The sequence below is a fragment of the Phalacrocorax carbo genome, chromosome 26 (assembly GCF_963921805.1).
Source record: "Phalacrocorax carbo chromosome 26, bPhaCar2.1, whole genome shotgun sequence".
NCBI lineage: Eukaryota > Metazoa > Chordata > Aves > Suliformes > Phalacrocoracidae > Phalacrocorax > Phalacrocorax carbo.
In genome coordinates, this window is record NC_087538.1 from 2305612 (window position 1) to 2319115 (window position 13504).

Here is a 13504-nt window from a genome sequence, read left to right on the forward strand (position 1 = left end):
TCGTAGGTCTCTTTTAGCAAAGGCAGAAGGAGGCTGGGCTTCTTTCAAAGCCGGAGGCTTGCCTGTGCTTTTGATGCTTAGCTTGTGTGTTCTTCTGTCTTTTTAGTCAAAAACTGTAGGATGAAAATGGGATATGACTTCTTTAACTTACTTCTTATTTATTGCCTGTAGGTGATGAGATGCGTTTCTCTAGACCTTTCTACAATTATCCTCTGATTCGGAGCTACTACGCTGGTCATCGACAGCAACTGGAGCGTTTATCAAGGTAGGACGTGCAGGAAAGCTCTAGAACAGTTCCACTGCAAATTCAGAAGCGGCAGCAAGTGGCTTTTCCATCAGCAGCTGTATTTGCTACGCTTCATGCATTTGCTGGCAACGCTCTTGACTGGAGTGATGCGTGTGTCCTGCTGAACAGAGAGGTTCCTCTCCCGTGTTGAAATGTTGATATATACCTCTGCTTAGTGCCCTTTGTTGGTATCATCATTGTTTTGACGTGCACGTAATTCATTGGCAATTCTGTGTCATTTGTTACCACTGGAAAAGGTCGTGTGGTGAGGACAGGATCCGTCACGGCCAGGTCAGCAAGGCACGGCCTTTGCAGAGCAATTGTTCTGGACACAGAAGAAAGCGTGTTTTAGGAAAAAAAAAACAAAGCAAAAACCAAAAAACAAAGCAAAAATAATCTCTCTCAATGACCAGTGATAGATGGCGATAAGGGGATTGGCCCAAATCTCCCACTCCCAAGCACCGCGGTGTCGTTGAAGGAGATGGGCAGAGTCACATGCAGCTGGCACGGCCAGCGCTCTCCTGGCGACTGGATAAAAGCCCCTTCCTCACGGGAGCTCCCTTTCCTGGGCTGGCTCACGAGCATAATGGTGATGTGCCTTGGGTTAGGTGAGAACAGATTTTTCTTTGGCAACTGTTCTGTAACCTAAAGAAAGTCCTCAAGTAGCCGTGGCTGTGGCACCGTGAGCAAGGTGCAGCAGGAGGAGTCCAGGTGGAAGCTGCTCTATGTCAGGCGCTGGCTTTCAAGCTCCTCTTCCTGCGCGTCCTTCTCAGGTAACTCTCGTACAGGCTCACGGGCTCCTTAGAAGCACCACCTCCAGCGTGCTGCTTCTGCTCGTCCTCCTCGGGAAATGAAAGGCTGGCGTCGCAGCCCGCAGGAGCCTGCGATGGGCTTCTGAGGAATGCAGTGTTTCACAGGCCAGCCCTCCGTCACTGTGATGGCACGTGCAGAGGCGCAAACGTGCTGCTTCAGGGGATACCAGAATTCAGCTGCGGGCTCAGCTTTCTGACCGTGACTGTTTTTCAGTAACAGAAGCGAGGTGCTGAGACCAAAGCCTGACATTGCCGTGCTGGGGTCTCACCACTGTGTGTGGGAACGCTCCCGCTGGGGGCGTGAGGTTTGGGGTAGCTTTGCTCACACTGCCCTTGTATTACAAGTAATGCGGCACAAAAGAAAAACTGAAAACTAAAAGGTCGCTGCAACTTTCCCCTTAATAAGGGAGCTTTTTGGATTCCTATTTGGAGCTCCTTTAATAATTCACTAGGATCTAATGAGCACCTTTCACCTGACTTCGAAATTTCTTTCCAGTCTATTTCAAGTCACGATCATGCCTTTGTCTGTTTGTTCCTTTCTTGGAGTCGTGGGAGCTTTAGCTGGGTTTGTTTTGGCTGGAGGAAATCTGTGACACCGAGAGGCTGGAATTAGTGTTTTCCTCTGTCAAATCCTCGCTACGTTTTGTTCCAGAGGCAAATGGGACTCTGACTGCCTGATGATCGATGGGATGGTTTCCCAGTTGGGAGACCAAGTTGAGGAGATGTGGCGGAGAGAGGAAGGAGGAACTGGGAAATACCCACCTCCTAGTTTACAGGTGAGTGTTGTGTTCCCTGAAAACAACCACCACCACCACCACAAACCCCAGCCCCAGCCCAGCCCTCCCCCAAAGCCAATGATTTCTCAAAGAGAGGAGTTTTAAAAAGCTTCTACCTTTTCATTCCAGGCACTGCTGGAGCTCTATTTGCTAGAAGGCGTTGAAGAAAGCCACAAACATGCAATCGTATCCCTTGGAGTTATTTCTGTCACACCTCCAGTATACGCGCATCAGGGGTCTGAAATGTCTGTCACCTACGCGTTCGATGCATTTTCTAATTTGTGCTTCAAACGCACTGCGGATGAACACGTGTAGTTAAGAATTAAGTCGCAGACAGAAGCATTGTTTGATTTCTTTGTACTGTGGATTGTTTAGGAATTTTTAAAATGTTTTGTTGCAAAGTCTTTTCTGATGTGAGAAAACAGGTTTACTAAGCAATGTTAAAGGTAGAAAGCTCCCCTAGATTGTCTCAAAATGTAAACTGTTTTTCATTTTTGAAGCACCCACAGCTGTAGCAAACAGCTGCTTCCTCGAGCGATGCACTAGAATGTGCTGCTTCAGAGCAAAAGGATTTCTGACAGCGGTGTACCAGGACCTGATGTTGCTGAAATCATCCATTTTCCAGCACAGCTAAGAGGGCTTGCTTTTGTGCTGTTACAAGTGCGGGCACACAGAATAATAGAGAGAGAGAAGGGAAAAGTCATTGGGCAGAAACTGAACTTTTAAGCTGCCGAAATACACTGTGTTGCTTTGGCTGTGTGTTGCCTGACCCGAGAGGGGAGCCTAGAGAGCAGGGGCTTTAAAGCTGTTGCACCCCAGAGCTCTCTGATGAGAACAGACCCCCCAAAACAGCTGTCAGAAAGAGAGAGTGACACTGCCGATGAGTGATCCACATACTGGTTTAAATCCAGTTTTAATCATGCAGAGCTAAGCTGTGCTGTAAGGACACCCTAATTTCAGTTGTTTCATATATGCTGGAAAGGAGGGAAGAAACCAGCTGTAGAATTTGTTTGCTTTAATAATCAAGCATTGGCCGTTCTCGTGTTTTGAATGTCCAGCTGGTGGCTCCAGTGACTAAAGAGGGAGCCTGTGTTTCCAACGGAACTGTTTAAATATCGAAAGGCAACCTTTCTGAATGCCTTAGAGAAATCAGAGAGTCTGTCTTTCTGGTTATTTATTCAGAATGCAATTTTGTTGTTAGGGCCTGACTATCTTCAGGTTGCAACAGCATGAAATGGCAAGACTAATACATGAGTATTTTCTGCGTCCTACCACTATGATATTCTTATTTCCTTTTATTATCTATTAATATTCTATTAACAATAGTAATAATGTTATTTCATGTGATAAATTGTTGGTCTTGCAAATCTATTAGCCTTAATTAGATACTTGATATCAGACAATTTACTTGCTGCTAGACATCATACATTCCTTTCCGAACAAAACAGAACCTTCCATCGACTCCTTCGCAGCTGCCTTTGCCATCCCTTCGGGCCTTGTTAAGCTTATTCGAGGTTTTTGGCTTCTAGACCACAAGGACTATGATGTAAGCATGTGACAGTTTAGTTGGGCACACATTGCAATACAATGCTATGATCTATCAAATGATGTAAAAACCCTGGTGCTTAGCTGATACCAGGTGATAAAACATGGGAAGCTTCTTTTTTGTAATGCTGCTTCAGCAGCACCTTCAGCAATACGTGATGATCTGCAGTTTGGTTTTAATTACGTTGAGAGGAAATGGATTAAGACAATGAAGAAGTCAGCGTTAATGCTTGACGTGTGACTTGCCAAAGCCATCTGTTCAGGTTGTTCTCAGCAGAGCAGTCGAGCGCTTTCTCAAAAGCAGTGGTTTGGGGACTTTAACTATTCAAACTGCCATCCTGGCAGCAAGACTTGAGACAGAAGACCGCAAAAGTGACTCTTCAATCTAATTCATGTTCCTCCTGATGCTGAAGGTTGCCTTTGCCTGTCACAATTTTAATGCAACCTGTCTGGGAGAATAACTTGTATTTCTAAGAAGTGATGTTTGCCTATGGGGATTTGGTTACCCTAGCCGAGTGTGAATCACTCCTTTTAAAAGACTCTGGTTTTTTTCTGTATGGTTAAGTGATTTTTTTTTTCCTGCAAATAGTAAAGAATTTATATTTACCTGTCCGGTATCAAGGACATTCACCCTTACTGAAGAAACTTTTGAACAGTTTTGTTGTGTGCTTGTGTGTCCAGTCTGATCCCCTCTATACAAAGAGGATGTGGCCAGGCTGGAAGGGGCCCAGAGAGGGGCCACCAGGATGATCAGAGGACAGGGAAGCTGCCATACGAGGATGGGCTGGGAGAGCTGGATTTGTTCAGCCTTGAGAAAAGGAGGCTCAGAGGGGATCTCATCCCCATGTACCAGGGCTTAGGGGGTAGCTACAAAGAAGGTGGAGACTCCCTTTTTACACGGAGTCCCATAGAGAGGACAAGGGGGATGGACACAGGTTGCTCTTGGGGAGATTCCGATTGGGCACCAGAGGGAAATTTTTCACACTGAGGACAGTCACCGTTGGAATAATCTCCCCAGGGATGTGGTTGACTCGGCCATGTTGGACACCGTCAAGAGTCGTCTGGACAGGGTGCTGGGCCATCTTGTCTAGGCTGGGCTCTTCCCAGAAAGGTTGGGCTAGATGATCGCTGAGGTCCCTTCCAACCTGGGATTCTGTGATCTTAGTAAACCTGATCTCCACCTTCTGCAGAACTCCCTGGCCCTGCTCTTTCACCCAGCTACAATCAAACCTGTGTCGTGGCAACACGTGAGAATTCTTCGGTCCCTCATGTGCCAAGGAGAGCATGGGCGAGCCCTCAGATACATGCAGGTGATGAAGCCACCGTTCTCAAGCAGTCGTGAAGAGCGGCTTTTCCTCACTGTGCTGTTGTCCAATAGGTAAAGAAATATATGCCACCATTTTGGCATTGAAATCCTGTGAAAGATGGAGAGCAAACACTAGAAATCACAATCCCCTAAATTTCCTTTAAACTTTGAGCACAATAACTGTGGGGTATCTTTTTAGTTATACTATTAATACGCCTTTACATCTCAAAAACTTAACTGCAGGTGCATGGCGGAGGCTTGGGCTCTGCTGCAGGAGCACACCGCTCAGTTAAAGGAGGAAGAGCTATTAAAAGACATGTATGACATCTGTCGGGAGATGGGACTAGTGGGAGACTTCCTGAGGCTGCCTTTCACAGACTCTGAACAAGTAAGTGTGGGCAAGAGGAAAATCTGAACCCCGTCTTTGCCAAGAGAAGAGGCAGGGTCATCATATATGTTTTCAAATGTGTTATTTCTCATAGAAGTGTTTGGAGAAAATTTTACAGATTCATGAGATTCTTTTAGTCCGGCACCTGCAGCGTGCCAACTGTACGGCAGCCCCACAGCTGAACCAGGCGATGAACGTTCATCTCATGGTAAGCGTAAAAGTCCTGCCAAGTGTGCAAGGTTCTCTTAGGGGTTACTAACTAGATTTAACAGTGCTCAATAAGAATCCTGCTTTCTTTATCACACCCTTCTTTGAAATACTTGCAATAAGCCTCTGCACCTTACGTTACAGCTGAACCTAAAAGTTGAACAGAATGTGTCACTACTCCAAAGCTACCCCGTGCAGTTGGAAATTCTGTGTTCCAGGCTGTTGTTGACTCCACTTCGAACAGTTTGTTTGTGTCTGAGGATTAAATAAGTATCTCCTGTCAGCCACTCTTACCATTCAGATATTCAGGGACGTACGTTACGTAGGGTTCGGATGATTGGAAGTTGTTTGGGTCACTGTGGAAGGAAGAGTGTGTTGTATGTCATCTTCTGTATCTCACACGCAGCTCTGGGTGCCAACCCACAGGCAACATTTGCATCATGGGTTGTTCTTTTTATTATTTCCTCAAGTTATAGTGTGAGGTCTGCAATTCCACAGCTTTCGTTTTACCACTTTTTGGACAGAAAGTCTTACCTAACTTCTGAGTCTCAAAATAGGCAGGTCAAATTCTGTGTTATGGGAACTTCTGTTGTGGTTCTGTGATCCATCTGCTGCTTTCCAGAACCATAGTTTCCCAGGGAAGCAAACTTGTGGGGTGGTTCTGGAAGGTTGAGGTCCTGCGTTTGAAAGCTTCCATCCCGGGGGAAGGGGTGTGTAGGCAGCTTTCTCTTCCTCATTTTAATCCTCGCTTCCTTTTGTCCAAAGTAACCCGCCGCTGCCCTGGAGATTCAGTCACCTGGGGCAGCGGCGTTTCAGGAAAAACAAGGGAAAGGCACTATTTTGTCAGCCATGTGAAGCTTGTGGGTGCTGACAAGCGTGTCAGAATGAGGTTCTGCAGGGTGCCGGCATGGTTTTAACTTAAAGTTGTAGGTTCTGCTATTATTCTAGTCTTCCTTCCGCTTGGCTAAAAATTCCGGGTGAAGCTGGTGTGCGCTGATGGGCAGAACTGGCTGCCGCTCCGTGCAGGGGGTGTATTTTACTGCACCTGTAGAGGAAACATATTCCCTAATTCGAAATAGCACCGACAGCTCCGTGCTATGAACTTCTTGTAACATTTAACTTCTTGCTTTACGCTTCTCGTTCATCAGAACGACTGTGCTCCTCGCTGGAGACAGAGAGCAGTTGCCAGAAATTCTCTCTCAGCCCAGCACGGCAAGACCCTTCCTAGAGGTCAGAGGCAGCTGGCTGTAGAGAGAGCCAAGCCTTACCATCTGCCTTCGTCCGGACCAAGAGAAGGTAATTTTTAGGGGGGGAATATAACGCACAACTAACCATCGCTTTGATTGCACAAGGCTGATCGTTTTTCCCTCGTGCTTTACAGCTGCAAGACCAAAGCCAATCTCAACAGTAACAAAACCAGCTAATGCAGGAAATGTGGATCCAAGGGCACCTTTCAGCAGTCGTGTGTTGGCCAAAGTTAGAGAGTTATGGGTAGGAAACGAGCAGAAACCCAGTTGAGAGAGAGTTTTTCTGTTATGATAATGTTTGCTATGCAAAATACATGTGTTTATATTATGGTAAATGTGTTCAGAGAATTTAAGATGGCTAAAACTAAAACCCTGATTACCATCAAGCTATTGGTGTACACATCTTGCTAGACTTGATTGTGTGATCAAATAGTGATCTCTTCCCACTTGCTGACACATTTCTGCTTTGTTTCTGCCTCTTTTACTTAAAAATAGGCAGAACGATAAAGAGCAGGAAAGAGGCCAGTAGCTGTCAGATGATTTTCCTACAGGTGGTGTGGCCAAATCAACCCCAGTTCTGGTATATTTGGCCTTGAGGGCAATGAAGGTCAGTTACTGCCCTTCTCTGCTGTCCTTTTGCCATGAGAAAAGACCAAGACCTTGGGCAGATCATACTATAAGGACATGCCCGGCGTGCAAATAAGGCTGCAGATAACTAAGTAGTTTAATCCCCCATCAGAACCCCTTCTCATGGAAGATGACTCTCAGGGTTGTCAGCGCACTCCATTTATTTGCTGCAATTCATCCCTTCCCATGTAACCAACCATAAATAGCTTCTGGTGGGGAAGAAGCAAGCTCCAGGCAGAAGCCAGCCCATAGCCTCTTGTGAGTTGTTAGGCAATGCTTGTAACCTCTTAGCCTAGGCCAGTCGGAAAATGCTATGAAATAATAGAATTTCTCGTAGTAAGTTTGCATTTGTTTCTTATGTTGTTGGTACTTTTGTCTTCTGTGCAAAACTTGCAGGTTTCCATCGCAGGAATGCTGTTCTCACCAAAGCAGTCACGATAACGAGTGCCTTTGAGATGCTCAGAGAGAAATGTTCTGCGGTTCCTTCTGAATTACAGCTGTTCCTCAAATAAAAAGCGTTTTCCAATGCACTGAGCTGTGTGGGTGACCCATACGTGAGGCAGAGGGAAAAATGCAGGTGACGGTGCCTGATGTGCCTGTTGGTTCAGGTCACTCACTCCTGGGCCGTGCATCACCCGGCGTGGTTCAAGAGCAGACTCACCCCACAGCAGCCATCGGTGTGGTGTGCCTTGCTCTTGAACTTGGTTTAAACCCAGACTAGACCATGAGTTATTAGCGAAAGCCTGATTGCTGGTAGTTTGACGCTGCAATTGTAATGTTAATGGACAGAGAGAGAAGGATGCAGGAGGGAGGTGTGTGATTTCTGTGAACACCGACAGCACAAGCGTAGATGACCCTAGGAATCCAGGGCACAGGAAAAGCTTTGCTTCTGATCTAGCCTATTGGTCTCATAGCAGCTTCCTGAAGGACGAGAACGGCACGCTCATCTCCGCAGGATCCAACAGTGATGTGGGCCAGGTAAGCCTTGAGTCAAAGAACCAACTGGAAGCAGCTGTCAGTAATACACAGTTGTGGGTCAGTCAGTTAGTTTATCTCCCATTATTAACATTCATGTAAATGTAACAAACAGGGGATGATTCCTCCAAGCGTGCACACCTGCCATAGTTCCTTTCTGACATTCACACATGGAAGTTAACACACCGCACCTCTCTAATACATAATCATTGACCTGGCTGGGCACCCCCTTCTTCCATGGGTCTCTATCTCCGCCGCTTAAGTTTAAAGGTACAGTGTGATTTTAATTCACTGCGCATGCTCAAGAGGAGTGGGATGGGGGTCAGCCCTTTCATCCCTCAGTTGAGTCGGGGGTCACTATCTCCCGCTGTTGGAATTACCTTTCCCCCAGTGACTCTGCGTGGGCAAATGTGCAGTTTTTCAGGGCCTTCTGGGGCCAGAAGTTCCCTTTGATCACTGCTGACTAAGTTGGGGCCTTCCCTTCACACCCTTCTTTGTAGCAGGATGTTCCCACTGTCAGTCCTTGAAGTTCTACTGATTTGTATTCTTTTAGGAGGTTCCTGTCAATGGGGCAGTCATTGCTAATAGCCTCCTCTCTGGCCCAAGCATTGTTTATTATCTTGTTAAAATTCTCAGGTGTTACCTTCTCCTCCTGACTCACTCGCTCTCACTGCTATTCTCACTTGAATAGCAAAGGCTATTAAAGACCAAGGGAACAAGCTCAGCCAAGACCTGCTGAGCAGACGCCCAAGCTGCCCACTTCTCGGAGGTCTCCTCTTGTGCCCGCAGTGGTTGTGTCTGCTGGCGCTCGCAAGGTTCCTGCCAAGACAATGCTGCCTGTAAAACCTTCAGGCTTTACCTGTTGCTCCTCTGATCTGGAAGACTGACTCAGCAAACAACACAACCATCCAGGACATCAGTATATGCAGCGCCTGGTCCCTCCTGCCTCTCTTTCTGCAAAAAACAGTCACAGGAGAAAGTGCTGGAAAGCAGGCTCACATTCAACCTGTGCAGCAGCAAATCCCCCGCGGGCTAGAGGGGAACTTCTTCCTCGACGTACCCGTTTTCTTTTGGCTAAGTCTGAAAAGCAAGTCTCTTGTGACTGGCCAGACTAAGCCTTTCCTGCTGCCTTAGCACGCCCTGATCTCCAAACACAGTAACAACGGATAATAAAAGCTTGCCTTTTCTCCTTACTGCCGGTTGGGACCATCCACTGCCTGCTTGGAAATCAGGGGTGCACGTGTGCTACTGCTTCGGTTATAAGGTAGGAAGATGCTTGTTTGTATTTCAGAGCCTTGCAAGTATTCATTTAGGGAGTTATCACCATGAGCATGGCTAAGCTGGCTGCTTGGCTTACAGCTGTACGGGGCACAGACAAAAATTGCTCTCAGGCTTGTCCTCTTGCTCAGACATCTAATGAGGCAAAGTCACCGCAGCATGACTGCTTCTAGGGCAGCAGTCTTCTGCCTTGCTTTTGCCTCAGAAACTGGCTGCAGATAGGGGTGGGGTTGTTTTGCCACAGGGTTTGTGAGCCCAGCTTTGCCTCATCCCCCTCCTTCTTCAGCTTGCCTGGCTGTGGCTCCTCCTCCCCCTGCCAGGCTGGAGAGCAACGAGGGTGGTAACATCTGAAATGCGGGCACTTGTTCTCAATTGTACCTGTCTCCTACGGGAGAGCTGAGAGACCTTGCTCACAGAAGACGGGCTAGGGAGAACACAAGGCAATCTACATTAGTCAGGTGGTAAGGGGCCAAAATTTCCACCACAGACCACCTCCTCCTGGGTGAAATGCTATTGCCAATGGCGAAAAGCCTCAGGTTTTTTTAAAGGCAAAACCAACAAGGAGACCAACAAAAAAAAAGCTGGATGATTTTTTTCCCCCTCAGCTGGGCTTGTTTTCCCCAGCCCTGGCCACTCTGCGAGGCGATGCTTGTCACCAATATGAGGGTGCAGGAGAGGGCCCAGAACAGGGATGTTGCAGGCAGCACATTTCTTGAGGCTCCCAGTAATGCAGTCGCTGGGGATTGATCAAGAAATCGGGCAGTCGCCCAGAATTTCTATTTTTGCTCTCTCCCCAATTCCCATGACTCTTTTTTCCCTTTCTCTTTCTTCTCTGCCTGACTCCCCGCCTGTATTTCCTGACTCCTGTCTGTCTGTCCTGCAGCCTGTTGCTATGTTTTCCTTTCCCCACACCTCTCTCCCCCGCTCCCTGGCCTTCTCCTTCCTCTGTCACCGCGTCCTGGCCGCCTGGTTCCCCTCTGTGCTGCCGCCTGTCCCCTCTCTCCCGCCTGTATCCCCCGCTCGGCCGGCCCTGCTGCTCTCGGGGCCTGCGGGGGGGCGGTTCCCGCCCAGGGTCGGGCGGCGGGAAGGCGCGCCCCGGGGCATGCTGGGAGCTGTAGGCCTGGGGCAGGGGCTGGGGCCGGGGCAACATGGCCGCCCGGCAAGCTCACAAGCTGTGAGGCACCCGTGGATTCCCTGAGGTGGAAGGCAGTCGAGTGAGTGGGGCTGCAGCAGAGGGAGGGAGGCAGCGAGGGAGGGAGGGATGGACAGACCGAGAGAGACAGAAGTGCCTGAGCTGTGCCATGTGCGTGGCAGTGCAGAGAGCAGGAACTGCGGTGAGTCCTGGGCCCCTGGGATCATGTCACCCCTCTTCCGCACCCCAGTCCCTCCTGACACCCCTCTTCCCTTTCCCTCTGTGGATTCTGTGGTGGGATATGTAGGTACATATGTATTTATGTGTATGTACGTAATTTATATTATACATAGACATAATACAAATCTTATAACATGAAATACTTGTTTATACATACTTTAATATTTATAAGTATAGCATAGTAGTATTTTACAGAAAAAATACACAGTTCTGTATGTAAGCTATACCCGGCCCAGCTCAGCCACCCACGGGGTGGGCAGGGGCTGCATTAACAACCCCACACTCCCTCCCGCTGAGCAAATGCCCGCAGGCAGAGAGAGGTGCTGCAAAGGCAACACCCAACTCTTTTAATGAATTTTAATTAGTATTTTCTCCCCCGGAGTGCCCCAGGTCCTCTGCACAAGCTTCTAACAGGGTCACTTGGTCCTGCAGTCTGTGTCTTCCCAGTCAGTGTGAAAACTGTCAGCGTGGCACGGAAGCAGAGTGGAAAAGGTGCCTGCAGAGGTCCAGGGCGTGAGGTCGCGGGGGCCCTTAGGGAGCACAAGAACCTGAGGAGCAGGGAACGCTCCTGGGACAGTTCAATTTCTGGGCAGTGCTGAATCACAGTCAGACCTTCCAGGTGTAGGTACATGGATATAGAGGGAGGGGAATTGTAGGAGAGGAGAAGAAATGTGCTTAGCTGGGGAGCAGCTTCCCTGCCAAAGGGCTATAGGCAGCCCTGTCCTTGAGCGCGTGCCACGCCGGCCTTTCTTCTGCTTTAACTTCCAAACAGCATATGCCTGGGCAGCTGTTCTTTTTCTCCTTCCTTTTGGATTTAAGTTTCAGCGGCTACAACCGCCGCAGTTGAAGCTAAAACCAGCTTGAGTGTCTGGACTGCAAGTGCATACAATGGCCACATCCTGTAGTAGGCACTACTCCTGGCCTGCTGGTGAAAGACTCGAAATCCTGGTCCGTCTGAGGACTCTGTTGTTGCTGGTAGCGAGTAGTGACAGGGAGGCCGTTCTGTTTCAGTGGCTTTCTAGAGAAGGCAACAAGACGTAATACCAACACAATTGGGTCTTGTGACTGTGGAAGCAGGCTAGAAGACCTGGCCCAACTCTTTGCTGAAGCTTCTGGTAGCTGATTCTTCCTTTCCTTTACTTGCAGCCAAATGAGGTAGAGCAGGGTAAGACTGTCTTGACCACGATAGGTCTAAAGACCTCGCAGGGCAGCCAGAAGGAAGCTGTTGAATGAGGCCTTCGCTGTGGCACTACTCTGTCAGTAGTCAAATGCTAGAGAGGAGAAGGCAGCTCACAAGCAGGGGATGGTGCTGGGCCGGTGGGTCATGGGCAGCCGTAGTCGTTGGCTATGTCCATGTTGGCCTCCCTCTGCACAAAAACCTGCAGCTGGCCCAGTGACCCCTGCAGGGCCGCCCACTCCCGCTCCTCCTGGGCCCCACCCAGGGGCCCCCCAAAAAAGCAAAAATCCTGGAGTGGGAGGGAAGACTTAGTTTTAGTTAGAAGGAATTAAAGTCAATGAAAGGCAAAGCAAACGCATCCCCTTCTCGTTTGCTCTGCGTGTACCTGCTTTGGGCTGTGGGTAGGCGTAGGGAGGGTGGAAGCCTTGCCTCTCTCTTGACAAGCCCCTCTCTCCCCCTGGAAAAGCACTGCAGCCTCAGGTGCTTCTGGTGTTGGAGGCACCATTAGCTTTCTTCTGAAAGCCAACTCAGCTCTTGGTCTTAAGTGTGGGGTTTGTGTTTTGGCTTTTGTTTTGTTTTTGAAGACAGATATTTCTGTATGCTTTTCAAAGCAGAACGTGGGTCATGGTGTGGTAGGAATAAATCACTGGAAAGCTTGCCAATTATTGTTGAGCCGTAAAGCAGCAAAACCAAATTTAATTAAGGGTTTTTGTAAAAAGGATGCACAAAAGCTTCCCTTTGAATATTTCTTCATTGTCTTGCTCTCATGTTAGCTGTCAAGTTAGACTCTTGCCTGCAGGCCATATAATAACTGCTTCCTGAGAAAATACAAGAAGTAATTAATAGTTCATGAACGGTTGTGCCTCAGTACTGGTCGATGCGAGACTGTATAATGCCAGACTCCAAGAGGGAGCTTCCCTAGTTTCTTGATTGCTTCTGAAAAACCACAAAATGAGAGTGGCTGTGCCTGCCGTGAGAGAACATAGGCCTGTTTTGCCATGTGCCAGAAAGGGTGGCATATGGAGCATGAAGCTTCCAAATACTTGATCAGGCTTCCTTTTTAACAGAACTAGGTACAAAAAGTACCTAGGGAAGGGAAGCTGAATCTTCTGGTAAGACTTGCAATGGAACGAAGGTGTCTTTCTCAGCTCTGGGTGTTCCTCTCCAAAGGCACATTTTCAAGAGCTTTTGAGTCAGTAATGCGGTCATGTTGTATGTGCTTTCCTAAACATATAGAGCAGGAACGATTCACTGGCGTGAGGAATCAGCTTCTGCATGTAGATGGTTTTTCCTCAGCATCTGATACAACTGCGCCTTTGAATTCTTCGACTACGTTAGGGCCTAAAGCACAAGAGCATTTTGCAAGGAAGAGTTTTAATCTCCCTTCTGAGCAATTTAGTGACGTCTTGCGGAGAGCTGTTCCGCTGACATTGTGAAATTTGGTTCTACGCTTTTGAACAACTGAAGACATAATAGGCAGTGAGTCGCGTGTCTCTCTGAGAATGTTT

At 48.1% G+C, this 13504-nt stretch overlaps 1 protein-coding gene across 1 annotated transcript in view; it reads left to right on the plus strand.

The window, feature by feature from the left end:
• LOC135317480 (protein ELYS-like) overlaps positions 1-13504 on the plus strand; it is a 56435-nt gene that overhangs the window by 17443 nt on the left and 25488 nt on the right. The window contains exons 16-25 of the mRNA XM_064473773.1: positions 172-265; positions 1751-1874; positions 2004-2060; positions 3274-3420; positions 4610-4797; positions 4969-5113; positions 5208-5321; positions 6469-6616; positions 6702-6823; positions 7984-8172. Coding sequence (XP_064329843.1) covers positions 172-265; positions 1751-1874; positions 2004-2060; positions 3274-3420; positions 4610-4797; positions 4969-5113; positions 5208-5321; positions 6469-6616; positions 6702-6823; positions 7984-8172 — 1328 coding nt within the window. The remainder of the gene's footprint in view (positions 1-171; positions 266-1750; positions 1875-2003; positions 2061-3273; positions 3421-4609; positions 4798-4968; positions 5114-5207; positions 5322-6468; positions 6617-6701; positions 6824-7983; positions 8173-13504) is intronic.